Genomic DNA, 15,680 nt, shown 5'->3' with positions numbered 1-15,680 from the left:
AGCTGCCAGAGAGGATTTCCTGTCGATGTGATATGAAAGTTAGCTGACTTTTACGAAAGTTAAGAATGTGTTGCGGAAATATTGCGAACGTCTTTCAATGTTTAAATGTGGATACATATTTTCGGTGGTTTTCCAGCGCCACAAACCTCAGTTTTTCCTCCCTTTAACGACCTTTTTCCCATAGATTTTCCACGAAACATGGCAATTAAAATGATACAACAGAATTTACATGATAACGATAACGATGCCATACGAGGCGCAAATGTTTTATTTAATAAAAAAAAAACTGAAAAAAAAGCTGAAAGGTACAAAGTTAGTGCGTGGAAAATGCGCCTCTATCGGTTTTCAGACTGAGTGTAAAATCCCTGGAAAAACACCGACCACACTCATAAATAAAAGTGAAAAGTTTATGAATACAGCTGCCACCCATAAACAAACAGTTTTTCCTGTCCTTTTTCCTTTTTTTGTGTGTGTGTGAAGCGCCTGTCAAATTTGACAAACACTCGTCTGGATCTGTTTTACGGCTGAACTCCATCCATGTCCTGTGGCTGGCTGGCGGACTTTTACGAAACTCTGTTTTCATTTCCTGCCGCGACCAACACCTTTTTGGCCGCCCTTTTCTGGTCTGTTTTTTACGGTGGCGGCGGGGGAGGCTTGGAGTTTCTGGCGTTTCAACAAACTGTCTGTCGAGCGTCATTAATAATGCCACCAACTCTTTCGAGTGTCGTCTCTTGTGTGTAATTTTCTCTTGTGTGTAATTTTCACTCGTTTAAAAGCACATGAAACATTGACAGGGAAAATATACCCCAATAGAGGGGCAAAAAAAAATAGACTCTAGCGGAGCAAATTAAATCTGTGGAATAGCCAGAGGCAAGTCAGTCGTATAGATGTCTGTCAAAGGCAGGAAATTCGCTTTTATCATTTTATTTCTTTTATTTCTAAATTTCATTATTCGTTTATAGGCGATTTTTCCATAAAAAAAAAAGATGCAGGAAAAACTTTGATTAAATAAAATTGAAAAAGGAAATTAACGTTTAAAATATGTCAAACTTTTTATTAGGAATATCAGAAACGCTGAATATTTGTGTTTTTTTTTTATATAAAAAATTTGTTAAAGGTGTTTTGGGCTACTTAATACCTAAGCAAAGATATTCGTCTATTCCATCTGTCTTGGATTTCCCCCAAAACGAATTAGTATAATTTCCACTCATTACAATGATTTCCTTAAGCCTTATGCACATTTCATGCTTCAGAAACTCCTCCATCTAACACGACACCACACACCATCCTCACGTAACTCATCTAACATTCGTCGTAATCAAATTTTCCTTAGTTTCTTGCGGAAAACTTTTTAACTTTATTTTGTGAAATGTATCTCTGCCACAGCAGCTGTGGCATTACTTACTCCTCTTGGTGGCAGTACGTTGAGATATTTGGGCCACTCTGTCACGTAGCGGGCACATTTTTCCATATTATCCCTGCAGTAGGCGCCGCCTAGCCTCCATCCTCCTTTTGTTTCTCCTTTTCCGCATGTGTCTCACGTAACAGACGCATACATAACATTACTTAATTTTCATTTCTTTTGTTGGTTTTCCTCGACGCGACGAGATGCTCTCCTCTCTGCAAAAAAAAATTAATGAAGTTGCATATTTCGGTGACTTATCCTTCGTTCGCTGTTTTCCCTCATTGACATGCCAGGGGGCATGCCGCCGCTCTTTGGGCCAACAAATTGGCTCGGGAACTGAACTGCATATCCATTTCAACATTCAGCATTTTAACATTTAAATATGTCGACAGTTTCGCCGATAAAAATGAAGGGAATTGGCAGCTCACCCCGGGAAACTCTCTCTGTGGGTATATGTCATCATCCGTCAATGCCTCGACGACAGTTATTTCTCCTTCTGTGACTGCTCTCTCCCTCTCTCTCTCTCTCTGGAGGAGTTCATTCTTCTTGTGGCGACTCTTTGGTGGAGTTCCTCCTCTGTGGCGACTCTTTGGGGCAAATAAAGAGGGGATATATTTATCCTGCGAGTCCATAAAATTGTGCAGTCAACATTTGCAGTGGATGTATTTTCGTTCATCAGTATTCTCGCATCACTTTTGTTCCTCCTTCATATTTTTTTATTGTTATGCGATACTTTTGAGGAAATGTTTGGGGGTATGCAGCGGTGAAGCAGTTTAAGGTTTTTTATTCTTTAAAGTCAATTGAGGGAGCGATGTTGTTTATAGGAAAAATATAGCATTTCTAACAAGAGAAAATACTGTAAGGAAATGGTTATTTTTCTTAGAAAATCCCCAACTGAATTACATATTTTAAGCATTGAAATTCTACCTAAATTTTTACCACTCTTCACAAGCAAAATATTATTTCTGCTCCCAGTTTTCTACTTTTTAAAGGAAATGTGATTCTGTTTGCAAATTTTTACATGAAAATAAAATAAAATGGAATATTTTTAGTGGTTTTATTTTTTGTGTGTGGTAGATGCTCCCCAGAAACTTTTCCAACAAAAAAGAGAAACTTAAAGTTGAGACTAACCAAATTTGAGATAACATAAAACATGCCCGATGCTGTACGCGGAGAAATGTCTGTCTGGAAAAGCGACAGATATGACATATGCATGGGGCATATGCTAAAGCTCTGACTTGCCCACCTACCCGCCACCCTCCTTTCGTTCATCGCCTGCTGTTCTTCTGTGGCCTTGCGGGGGGTGGGGAGGGTAACCTCCAGCCTTTTCAGGGTTTTTCACACAACCAAAAATGCCTCGTCCGAACAGATGGGATGGCGGCGACTCTGGGATCTGCTCATCTACGTGCCTCTATTTCGCTGTCTGCCACACTTAATGCAATTTTCTTCAACTTCAGTGAGTGCCTCCCCTGATGGGGGGGCAGGGCAGCAGCAGCAGCAACAGCAACAGCAACATTTCCCTTTTTCATTGGAGGCCGCGTAGTCTCTCTTTTTGGTGGAGTTTTCCCATTTTCCCCTCCATTTTGTGTCTGCTTTTTGTGCTCCTTTGTTTGTGGCGTAAATTGCATTTGCACTATTTTATTTCTTTTTCTTTTATTTCTGCTTTTTCGAGGACCCGGTGCTTATGGCCCTGCCACTGCCAGTGCCCTTACCGCCCCCCACTCTTCATGTCAAACGTCAACTGTTTTCTCTTCGTCCTCCCCTCTGGACCCTTCAGAGAGACTCGCTCGCGCGTGGGGGCGCTGCTGTTAAATAATTCATGCATGCATTCCACTCCCATTACACGTCTAAGCCCCATCCTTGCAACCCATCTGGCAACAATCAAACACTTCAACAATGACACTGACATTCGCATATTGCGCCGCCGCCGACGCCGCTCGTTTGTATCCTTTCCGTGCCACCGGAGGAGGCATCTTAGGGGGCGTGGAGGATGCCACTGAAGCTGCGATGATAAATGGATGTCTATAGGATTCCTTAATCCCTAGGATGCAAGCTGCAGAAGACACATCGACGACAATTTTCGACAGTTTTCCACCTTTCCCCATCCCCCAAGCCCCACACACCGAAAACTGTGATTTCTCGTGGGATAAATAATGATTGCAGATTTTGCTCAAGACAAAATTCTTGATTTTAATCACTCTCTAAATTTTTGTAGTTCTTTAAAGAAAAAAATACCAGACATATACTAGAAATATACTAGAAAATACTGGAAATATTCAAAAATATATATAGCATATACTAGAAGTATACCAGAAATTTATATATTCTACATTTCTTTTAAATGGATTCCTCTCCGTCAAACCAATATCTCTTTGCATTAAACTCTTATAATAATTATTCTCTGGAAAGTCTTTTATTTTGTCACCTTAAGGAACGTTATTGGCCACGCCCGCCCGCCCTGCTGCGCATCCAATTATAAAATTATGCTTAATCTAGCAGAAAATGTTCTGTGAGTCGTCTCTGCTTGCGAAAGAAGACAGAAAACTTAAGGAGGGAGGGTGATGGAAAAAGGTCACAGGACGTAAGGCAATATATTTCACATGGTCGCCCGAAAGTATGCCATAATCACAAATTACTTCTCTGTTTATCAGTTGCTGCTGCTGCTGCTGGCTCTGCTCTGCCTGTTAACTGTATATTTTGGCCATCTTAATGAGCCACAACCACAAACACAGGCAACGGAAACGGATACGGATAGAAACAGAAGCGGTTAAGCTTTGTCACATCAGTTGAGGCATAAAAATTAAATTTTAAACTCCTAATTAAATGGCAAGAACTTTTCCTAAACTCCTAATGCGACCTTTCTAAATTTCTAATGAAAGAATACAACTTTGGTAAAACTCTACAACAAAAATAACTTTGATAAGCTGTTATTAAATTTAAAAAAAAGAGAGAAGAAACAGGCGACAGAACAGCTTCAAAACAGCTCCGAAACGTGGTCGAAACAGCGTCGAAAACGCTTCAAAACAGCGTCGCAAAAGAGGGAGTGCCACACCACACCACACCACTCCTTGGCCTTCTGTCAACATTTTGACTTGTCTTCTCGCTCTTCTTAGTTGACTTCTCCTTTTACTTAATTGCCACAAATTGTGGCAGAAACTTTAGCCAACACTCCTCCTCCTCGCCTCTACTCACACAAAAGCCAAGCCGAGCCACTTCTTCCATGCATTTAACATAAAACTTTATTTGCATAAAACACATTTTCCCCCAGTCTGGCTCTGTGTGTGGAACTCTGAAACGTGTTTCAATAAAAATTCAATGTTATTGTCTGAACAATTTTTGGCTCAGTCCTGCTGGCCTGTTGTTGCCTGCTTTTTGTTTTCTGTTCCTTGTTGACTCTTTGCCTGTTGGCCGGCGCAACAAAAGTGTGACAAAAATAAACATAGGACCAAAAAAAATAAAGTGGGGAAAGAAAGGGTATGAGTAAAGCCTAAAAGCAACAATGGCCATGGGCCAGGACAAGGGCCGCGTCACCAGCTGTTGAAATGCTGCCATTCCAATAGAAGGGTTGGAAGGAAAGGGCTTTTCATGCATTCAATGCTATAGGGGAAGGCCATTTCTATCCATTGGAAGGGTAGGGAGGGGAGGCAGGGCAATCTGTTGGCAGAAGGACCACTTCTGCAGGCCTCTCAATCTACGAATGAAGGTCCACAGCCTGTTCACATCTTCAATTTTTCAAATATGCAAATTTTTGAGGCATCTTTAAGAACATGTTTTCCCTCTCTCTGATTTGAAATCGATATTCAGCAAATGTTAACTTGTGGAAAATATATTTACTTGACTTTTGCAATTGTAAACCAAAAGGATACACATGCATGTACATATCTCTGCCAGTTACAGATATATTTGACTTCAATTAAGTGCAAAATAAAGTCGAAATGTTTTTCTTCAATTAGTCAAATGAAACTTTAAGCTGCAGAAAATGTTTACTAAGCTCAAAGATTTTCCCTTTACCTGGGGGGGTGCTAGTGTTGGGTTCTGTGTAAATGTGTAAAATTGAATGTCGGAAATGTATCTCTAAATGGCAGCAGCATCATTGGAAATGTGTCTCTAAATGGGAGTTTCATTGGAATGTAGTTTGTATTGCAATTCATTTTAGCTTTTATTTTAGTTGATGATTTAAAAATGAAATCAATTTTGTGTTGTATTTTATTGGTATTTTGCAACAGTTTAATTATACATTTGCTGTAGTTTTTGTTGCAAGGGTTCCACACAGCCAAATCTGTTACATATTTTAGGAGCATTGTCGCAGTGCAAATCAAACTGTTACCAAAGGTTTTTTATTCACAATTTTTATATATGAATAAATGTTGTTCTAATAAGTGTAAACTTTTCTCCATAATAATTTTAAATACATGCTTTCCTAAATGGCGGATATATCGATGCATATAAATTTATAGTATCGAGAAGATCGGCGCCCATTAAGAAAAATAATAAAGTGCGCTCCAAGCAGCCGCGACTCAACAAGAAAGTTAAATTTATAAGTAAGTAAAATACCTTAAATGATATTAAATCAAAAAAATATATAAAAGACACATGCAAATTTATCTATTAATATAATTCCCTTAAAAGTTAATCGACTTTTAAATACACATGCTTTATATGCCAAAAATAAAACTCAACTCAGGTTCCATGTCACGCCCAAAGCCCACCTTTTGCCATCTTTAGGGACCAACAATTTAATGAGATTTCCAGCCAAAAATAGGAAAAGCCTTCACCTGAGCAGTCTGTCAGACCTTCATTCACGCATCTAATTGTATGATGGACAAAGCTTCGGGGCGCTCGCTCCTGATCATCGGAACTAATGGACATTGAAACTGTCTGATGGGCAATACGTGCTTTCGTTACGGGCGGAAACTTTGGCAAACGAGAAAACAGTAACAGAAAATCGTTCCCCAAAATTGTAGTATTAGTTGGACAATTTAGTGCGGAGACCGACCAAAACAAAAAAAAGGAAAGCTGAAAACGCGACAACACGACAGGGCCCCAGGGGATCCAGGAACAGGCAACCACGGGAACACAACATAAAGCCCGTCGGGCGGTTGGTTGGTTGGTCAGGTGGTTGGTAGACTGAGAGCCAAGGGGCCTAAGTGAGTCATTCCACCCAGAAACTCACCGTCTACTTGCGTTAACCCCCGCCCTCCCGACTTTTCTTTGGCTTTCCTGGCTGTTTGTTGGCTTTTGCTCGCCTTTGTTGGCTTTTTGTGAGGTAATAAAATGTCAAAATCGTCTGGACGGCGCCATGGAAAATGAAGTAAACTCCTGGCTCACCCCGCCCCTCCGTGTTCCCGCCCCCCCGGATCTCTCCGCCACGCGGCGTATACGTGTTATTTTGTACGTTGATTCTCTTGCTACGTGAAAGCGTATGAAATTAATTTGTTTATTTGTTATTGTTGCAACATTTTAAATACTTTGCGAATGTGTCTCGCCCACTGTGGTTTTTTGGGATAAGCTCTGTGTCCTGCAAACACATTTTGTTCGGAGGATGTTTACGTGAGAACCTTGCAGTTAATTTTCATCTGGCTTTAGGGCACCAAAACCCGGTTCATATTTATTATTTGCTTGGTTTTTGCGGTCGGCTTGTAATTAGGGCTTGCAGATGTAGGAATCCGGTGATGATTCCAGTGCTAGAGCGAGGAGCGAGGATAATAATGCTGGCTTAAGCGAGAGAGGGCTGTGACTAGAGGTACTTCAGGATAATAGAGTGCAGAAATAACAATGAGAGTCTGTATCAGATATCAGTGTGGATAGAGAATACCTAAAGGAAGGTATCCATTGCATTGTTTGTAGAAATTTCTTTAGCTAAATATCCCAGGATACATTAAAGCAGAATTAACATACATTTCTTCAATTTAAATATTAATTAAATGTTAATTACAAGTTAATTTCATTCACTTTGCTATGGAATCAAAAGTTTGGATTACTTTGCTGCGTGTGCATTAAAATAGTTTTTTGTTTTCTTCTCTATTGAATTTTCCAGTTATTTTTGAGACCATTAGTTGGCTTTTCTTCAACTTGAATACCCCCATCTTCAATTAGTGAAAAAATACCCCTGCGCCCCCTGCTTCAATCAGTGCCGAATATCCATCATATCCAACGAAAACCCTTCAACTGTTGCCAGATTTTCGCATTCACATTCATTATGGCCATCTGCCAATTTTAGCACTTCTCTCTCTATGTTTTTTTTTTTTTTTGCTGTCTTTTCCACCCTTCCATCTCGCACTTTCTTTTGTTCCTTACTACCATATTTTCCGGCAAGTTCATTAATTTTCTATATGTATCTTCTTTCCCTTTGGCTAATGGCAAGAAAACGGCAAAAACTTCCTCGCGCAAAAGTCATTAAAGTGCGAAAAGTTGTATGAAAACGGGGGGCGGAAAGATATATATGTATGTATGTATGGGGCATGGGGCATACGCCCCCACAAAAGTAAGGAGTGTGGTGAAGGGTGTGTAAAGAATGGAGTGAAACAGATTTATCTTAACTAGTTTTGTTGGTCAAACTCGTGAGTGAGGGGTGCGGGAAATAAAGTAGCTCCAGAGATAGAAATGAAGTGGAAGAGTGAATATTTTTCAAATAAATAAAAGATGAATGCATTCATTAGGGGTAGGTAGGTACACGCTGCATAATACTACGAGTGTCAATGATTAGATGGGATAAAGAAATGAAAGTAACAAGGGATTCCGAGGGAAACAATAATTATAATTTGCCCCCCTTCTAAGTCACTAAAATTATCAATTAATTCCAGCCATTCCGGTAATTCCTCGCCTATTCCCTCGGCAATTATCTAGCATTATAATCATAAAATATTAAACAGCATTTGCCATCCCTAATTAACACACGAAACAGAGGCAGACAGACAGACATACGATGGAAGGACAAACCCTTCATCTACTGCAAACAATTAATTTTTCTATAATTTAAATGATAAAACTGTGTAAATAGCAAACAAAATTTTCTGAAATTAAATATTTACATCGAACGTAGCACTAATTAAAAGCTAATTAAGTTAGTGACGTAATAATAATAAAGCCGCCGACCAAAATATTAGCCCCGGGAATATGTGGAAAATGTGAAAAATGCAATCAATGTATGTAAATGTGAATGTGAAAAAAATTGATAATGCAATATACGTGTCGTACAAATAATATTTCCCCCATAAATAATGTGCATTCTTTTTTTACATGCTTATCGCTTTCTGCTGTAAAATCAATAAACAACGCTCAATTTGCAATTAATAATTAATATTGATGGTAATGGAAGTGGAAATGCAAAACATACTGGCTCCGTATTTAATGTCCTTTAAGTTTAGGGTACTATGATTTTTTGGAGATGTTTGACAAGGCAGAAATGTAATATTTTACGCTATAGGCCTTTAAGCATAGCTTAGCTACTCATTACTTATATTATTTTAATAATTAATATTTATATTATTTTAATAATTAATATTTATATTATTTTAATAATTAATATTTATATTATTTTATATTATTTTTATTTTTTATTATTTTTTTTTATTTTTAATTTTTTTTAATTAATATTTATATTATTTTAAAAATTAGCATCTATCTGCCTTCCGTTTCTCGTAGATAATGCCCCCTAGGTATCGTCCCTGGGCCCACTCTGGTTGGTGCTTTACGTAAGACCTATATGTATGCCTGCTACTTTCGTTAAGATTTAGCTCAGCCATATTTAGCAGGGTATCCTACAACAAATTTTCGAGGCCTCTTCCCTCCTATCAATAAATTTGTTTATTTCATAAAATTTCTGCAAAAAAAAAAGCCAGCAAATGGGATTGGAGCTCGGTATTCAGGAGACCCTGTAGTTGCAGGATCTACGTATGAATACAGTTGACAATTCAATTATATGCACAGTTTTTTAATTAACACATTTTATTTGCTTTAATTAAATTCCACTCTTCTTTTCCCCCACCCTCCTCCTGGTTTTTTCATGAAGAAAATGCAATTAAAACAGAAATCAACTCAATTGCAAGCAAGAGGAGAAGGAGTGAGAAAGCAGATATATTCAGAGAGTCACAGAGGGAGAGAGAAAGAGAAAGTGAATGGACAGAAGTTTTCTCTCCTTTGCGAAAGTGTTATAGCAAACAAACAGAAATGGCCGCCGACTGGCGACACTTCCTTCAATGACTGCACAAAAAGCGAAAAACATTTCTTTCAATAAGTGAAAAAAAGAAGAAAAAAATTTAAACGAAATAAAAACACTTTGGGCACTTAAAATTAAAACTTGTTTGAAAAAAATTCTCTAGAGGGGGAGGAATTTTTGCTGTGACTGTACACAAGGAAAATTCCCAAAGGAAAAGCCAGCCGTGCCAACCAGCAAATGTAGATTTATTCACATTTATGGCTGAATATTTTCCCGTTGGTTCAGCTGACTTTTGACTGTGGAATTCTTTTTTAAATTGAATATTTATGAAACCCTGTGCAAAACAATAGTTTTCTATATATATACATTTTTAAAAAAGAAAAAAAATCAAAGAAAAATCTTTCAAATTTGAAGCTCTAAAAATCTATTAGGAATGTTATTTGCTTTTGGTTTTTTCCCCCCCCACCAATTTCTTGTAAAAAGTAAAAGTGTTCCCTGCCCTCATTCGCCCATGTACCATGATCCCCCTCGCTGTTTGTTTTTTTCTGGCTTTTAACAAAATGGCCAAAAGCTGAAGAGTAAAAATGGCCAAATGGCAAAAGGCAAAAGCGGATATTGTGAAATATTGTTTATGATGACAAATTGCCGCGGAAGCGAGGGAGAGAGAGAGTGCAAATAGTTTGTTGTTTGTGGCAATCGTGGGCGGGGAGGGGATTTGTAGGGTTGGAGAAAACATTAATCTTTATTGCAGTCTGGCGGAAGGCCAAAAGCAAATGTTCACAATAATGGCTAATAAACTGGAGACTACAGAAATATATATCATCGCATAAAAAAAGGAAAAGAAATTGCGAAAAAGAGTGCAGCGGAAAGTACTCCATGAAGGGCAAGTATTTTCTACCAGAATAATTGAATAAAAAATGCGACTGTGTGTGTCTTTCAAGGTATAATTGATTCACCAATGCAACATCTGTTTTATAAAAGGCTAAACATCCATATAAAAGCCTGAAATGAATAATCCATTAATGAAAGATGCAGCCTGCTGCATAATCTGCTCAGAGTAAAACCCATTCTAAGACTCATTTGCATGATCTCTGAAACATCGCCCCCTGCCATTTGCCTTTGTGTATTTGTGCTTCCAAAAACGGAGAACATCTCCATTTAGAACGCTTTAATTGCTGCCCTGAACATACAATATTTCATTCATTCTGTTCGTGGCTGCTCTCTGCTGCTGCTTTCTCTGGCCAAAACGAATATTTGTATTTCGAATGCGGGATTTGTATTTGTCTGGAAAATGTTTATTCGTGAGGGGCATAGAGTGGGGATGGGGGGGATGTTCGTTGCATTTCCATGAGGCATGAGGCCAAAACTTTGCAGCACAAAACTTCAATTATGCATTAAGCCAAGAGAAGTGCTCTCTCTCTCTCTGTATCCCTTTCTTTCTCTATCCTGCCGAAGGGGTAGAGCAGTGGGGAATAGTTTCCTGGCTAAAACGCTTGCCATGTTAACACACACACGCACACAGGCACATGGCATTTGCTGCACTTGCGCCAATGTTTGGGCCAGGATAACATTCTACTTCGAACAGAGCACCATTTCCCCCAGGGGTTCCAGCGGTTCCATCGGCTCCATCTACACGATTACTGGACCACGTTGCGGGTTCCGGCTCTCTGCGTTCTGGCTGTCATCATTTGCATACCAAATATGTTTCTTCCTCAGTAGAAGCCCCCCCGCAAAGCACACAACAACACAAATATCGCACAAATGTTTGCTTTTCCTTTGCGTTTTCTCTTATTATGTGGGAAATTTGCCAAAATACGAAATTCAATAATAATCATAATCATAATATTGGTAGGCAGTGCGAAAAGAGAGAGGAGGGGCAGGTAGGGAGGCAGTAAATTGATGAAATTATTTATGGTAATGCCTCCTGCTGGACCTCCATACAGCAGCAGCAGCAGCAGCAGTACCCCCAGGGGACAAATAATAATGTTGTGTGTTTGCAAGCAAATTGATGTTGATTTACTCTTTTGTCTCTGATTTGCAAATAATTTTATCGCTTGGAGCATGCCTGCCACATGCCAAAAAAAATATGTGTATAATATTTCATAAAGATGAACAGAATAAATCGAATTTCTGTGAAAATATGCGATTAAACAAACCGAGAAATGAATGAATCAAGATACAAGTGCTGCAAATAAATTAACAATATATTTCTCAATTAACACTTGAAAGAAACACAAAAAAAAAAAAAAAGACCGATCATATAGCAATTTCCATTATAATATTGTAAATATTATGCAATATTGCATGCAAATTTGTTGATGAAATTTGCAACAAATTATCTTTGAATATTCATTTAAATCTTCATTGCTGTAGGACTCATCCACACACCACCTTCTCTCCTCTCCTCTCCTCTGTCTGTCTCTCTCTCTCTGTCACCCTCTCTCTGTCACCCTCTCTCTGTGGGTTTCTGTGAGTGCAACGATGCGTATACGTGATAAAAAACTTACTCCTCTCACACAAACAATACATGAAATTTAATAATATTAAAATGAATATTAAAACGAAATTATGCGCTTGGTAAAACTTGTAAAAAAAAAAAACGGCAACCAAAAACCAAAGTTCATTAAATGACGGAAATGCATGGACATGAATGCCTGATATGACACTGGGAAAAGCTGTGAAAATCCCGGGAATAAAAGGGCCAGTGCGAAAGATGGAGCTGTGAAAAGGTTGCGACATATTCTGACCTCAAAATGGGGCGTAGGGAGGGCGGTAACAAGTGTGGGGGGGGGGGAATCAGAGCAATGCTGCGGTCAACTTTGGTTATCGCATTCGTTGCATGCCACTGCACTGCATATGGAAATGGCACACCATACTCCCAGAGCACCCTGCTCTCCCATTCTCTGCTCTCTTTGGATTCCTGCTGCATTCCCTGCTCTCTCTTTTTGTTGCTTGCTGCCACATGCCCTTAACCGCCTCCCTGTGCTGCCACCCATACTTCCTGCTTTGATTGTTCGCCCATTTGTATGCAACATTTTATTTATGAGCCTGACAATTTTATTATTACGCACGCACGTAAAGGACATGGTCCGTGGAGGTCCTGCTGATTGCGCATTCAAGTGAGCTGTCCCTTGCCCCAACGCAACCCCAGCCCCAGCCCCCCATCTCTCATTCCCTCCGCTCTCTCTATACATAAGTGTGCAACCGCAAAATTGCATTGTGGTTGTGCCTCTAAGCCCCCAGAGCAGAGACCACAAAAAGTCCAAGGAGCAGCAGCGGAAGGGCGGGCGGGACGGGACTGTTATTCTGCATTGAGGGTTATATACTAGGAGATAGAATTATTCTGGTAAGGGTAGTATCAGCCATCATTCTGCATATGGCTTAGAGACCAGGACACACTGCAGCTCGTACTCCTTGCAGGACTCGCTCCTTTTTTGTGTGTGTGCTGCCATGTGTTGGCAAATATTTTCATTGAACGTATAATTTTCACACAGTTGCTGCTGCTGCCTGCTGCCTGCCCTGCCAGTCTTTTGAGTTGCTCCGCTCCTTCACTCCTCTGCTGCTCTTTCTATTTTTGCTGCCTCTGACAGATATCCTGCCACCTTCCTTTTCCTAGGGAGAGCCTGCTCCTGCATGCTCCTGCTGCCGCCCTTACGAATATCCTTTATTTATGCCTTGGTGTCGTGTCGGGTGTTTTCCTTGGGCCCTTTTTGTGCGGAATTGCTGACATTTTGCTTTGATGGAAATGCTAAAAATTTCTATAAAATATTTATGCATATTTCTTTAGCTTTGAAGCAACAACAACAACAACTTAAAAAAAACAGTATGTTCTGCAGATTTATGCTTGAAAAGTTATACTCAAAAGGTGGAAGGAAACATTTCCGGCTTTAATTTCTGCTCGAATTCAATTCAAGAGTTCTCCCTGCAATTTAATCAATTGTTCCAATGGCGTTCCATGAAATTCAATTCATTTTTCCAGGGAGGTTTCCCTGAAATTCAATCAGAAACTCTTTCTAATTAGTTCCTGTCACTCAGATCATTAGAACTGGGATAGGAATTCATCATCGTAGTAGCCGTGGCTTCCTGTTTTTTTTTCCCCCAAGCGAATGCCTCACCGTCAGGCGCCACATTGACGAACACTTTTGCCGTATCCGGTTTTATAGTATCAGTCTTAATTACCAACAATCCACCACGCCCATACATTTACCTGCACTTCCCTGCGCTCTCTGCGCACTCCCCGCTCGGGGGATATCACCTGCATGTTGGCGGCTAATAAACTAAACCGCCGTTGGCCATAAAACAATCTTGCCACCAGAGTGGACACACAACACGGCAGCGTAGCGAAGAGACCCCCAAGACCTTCATCGACACGACACGACACGACGGTCGGGGGGTTGAATCGCTGGCAATAACGTCCGACAATGGCAACGGCCGCCACCCAGCCCCGAAATGCCCCCGCAACAAACACAAAAACAACAATGGAAACGCACTAATTTAAACGCTCATAAAACTGGACTACAACGAGCTCCCAGCTACCAGCTCCCAACTTCAGGCCACATATCCACCCATTCAAGGGCGTAGTTACAGGGGTAGAACAGGGGTAGAAAAACAAAGCAGTTTTCAGGGTGGTTTTGAATGCCAATGCACTTACCTTACGAGTATTTATGATGACACTTTTCTGATACGAAGAGTAATTCTCCCTAGCTGAAATTAAACATAAAATTGCACTCAAGAAAAGATTTATAGCAATCGAAAAATTTACCCAAAATATAGGGATTGCTTAGGTGCTTTCTGGACCAGCATTTATCTGCTGCTCAAAATATTTTAATGTAAAATATCCTAGCTCCCTAGGAAAGTTGGCTCTTTGTTACTCATTCCTGTTAAACGCAACAAATATTTCGTGCCACATTTTTCCTGTAGTTTTCGGCCACCTATGTGCCCTTTTAGGCCTATCTTTTGGGACCCCCTTTTAGATACCAATCTTTTCAACTACACCCCTGGGAATCTCATGCACCAGTCAGCAAAAACGTGCAAACAGACAAACATTAGTTCCTACGTTATATAGGTATTCCAGGCATCAAGGAAGCCCTCTGGTTCGCCTGTACGATAGTTGGGGAATAAGGCAGCCAGCCACTAACTTTGGTTAAGGGCAAGCAAAAATCAATAATATATTTAGTATTAATTACAAATAGCATCGAAAGCAACTAAAGCCAAGTTTTGTATGCCATTTTGGTTAATGTTATTCTGGCATTTGGCATTTGTTTTTACGAGCAAGAAAGGGAAAGATGCTTTTGGCATGCAATCTTAGAAGGTTATATAGAGAATGCTGCTGTCTGTATGGGATAAGTTTTGTAGTTTTGGAGGAAAGAGAAGATGGAGAAGACTTAGAGGAGCAATCAATAAGATATTAAGGATTGGAATGCCAACAAAGCTTAAGGAAGATTAAGGATAACGGATAATGGAAATAACAGTGAAAGAATTGCAGCAGAAATCAAAGCAGTAGAATACCAGAAATCTTAGAAATGTAATGGAATTTTTATTCTTTTGCATTAAAATCCATACATATCTACATACATATATATATGTTAATTGGAAATAATTTGCACATGTCGCTTCGATGGGGGATTTTCTTTCTCCTATTCATTTGCTGTATTTGTTTTTTTTCCTGTCACTATACCGCTGGTAACAGATGCATTTTATTTAGCGGACATTCCCGTTGTCATAATAATGCCAAAACAGAAATCGTAACAAAACACACAAAACAGAACACAGAATACAGAACAGAAGAATGCAGTGGAAATCCACCGACAAACACAAAACTACACCACAGGCAAATGGAGAAAATGGCAAAATGGCCAACGACAAGAATGAAATGCAACAAAATTTCATTGTTTCCTCTTACATTTTAGATGACGTTTGTTGGTTGTCATTCTAAAGCGGATGTGGGTGCATTAAGAGATAGAAAGAGAGAGAGAGACAGAGAACCCGAAAGAGGAATAAACATAGAAGGGTGGGGGGGGAAAACATAGCGAACAGTTAGTCGACCATTTTGGTTCATGTTTATCGCTGAAAGCAAACGACCAACAAGCGACAATATTAAAACGGATGTAAACTGCA

At 39.6% G+C, this 15,680-nt stretch overlaps 1 protein-coding gene across 3 annotated transcripts in view; it reads left to right on the top strand.

Annotated features, from left to right (window-relative positions):
- LOC111074865 (stathmin) overlaps window positions 1–15,680 on the top strand; it is a 77,400-nt gene that overhangs the window by 38,626 nt on the left and 23,094 nt on the right. For 2 of the 3 annotated variants that reach the window (XM_041592356.1, XM_041592353.1), the window contains exon 2: window positions 5,863–5,946. The exons of the other annotated variant lie outside the window; for it this stretch is intronic. In XM_041592356.1, the coding sequence (XP_041448290.1) occupies window positions 5,863–5,946 (84 nt within the window). The remainder of the gene's footprint in view (window positions 1–5,862; window positions 5,947–15,680) is intronic. 3 annotated transcript variants of the gene reach the window in all.

This window comes from Drosophila obscura, unplaced genomic scaffold (genome assembly GCF_018151105.1).
Source record: "Drosophila obscura isolate BZ-5 IFL unplaced genomic scaffold, ASM1815110v1 contig_179, whole genome shotgun sequence".
Classification (NCBI taxonomy): domain Eukaryota; kingdom Metazoa; phylum Arthropoda; class Insecta; order Diptera; family Drosophilidae; genus Drosophila; species Drosophila obscura.
The sequence above is the reverse complement of the archived record's forward strand: the minus strand, read 5'-3'. Positions and strand labels throughout refer to the sequence as shown.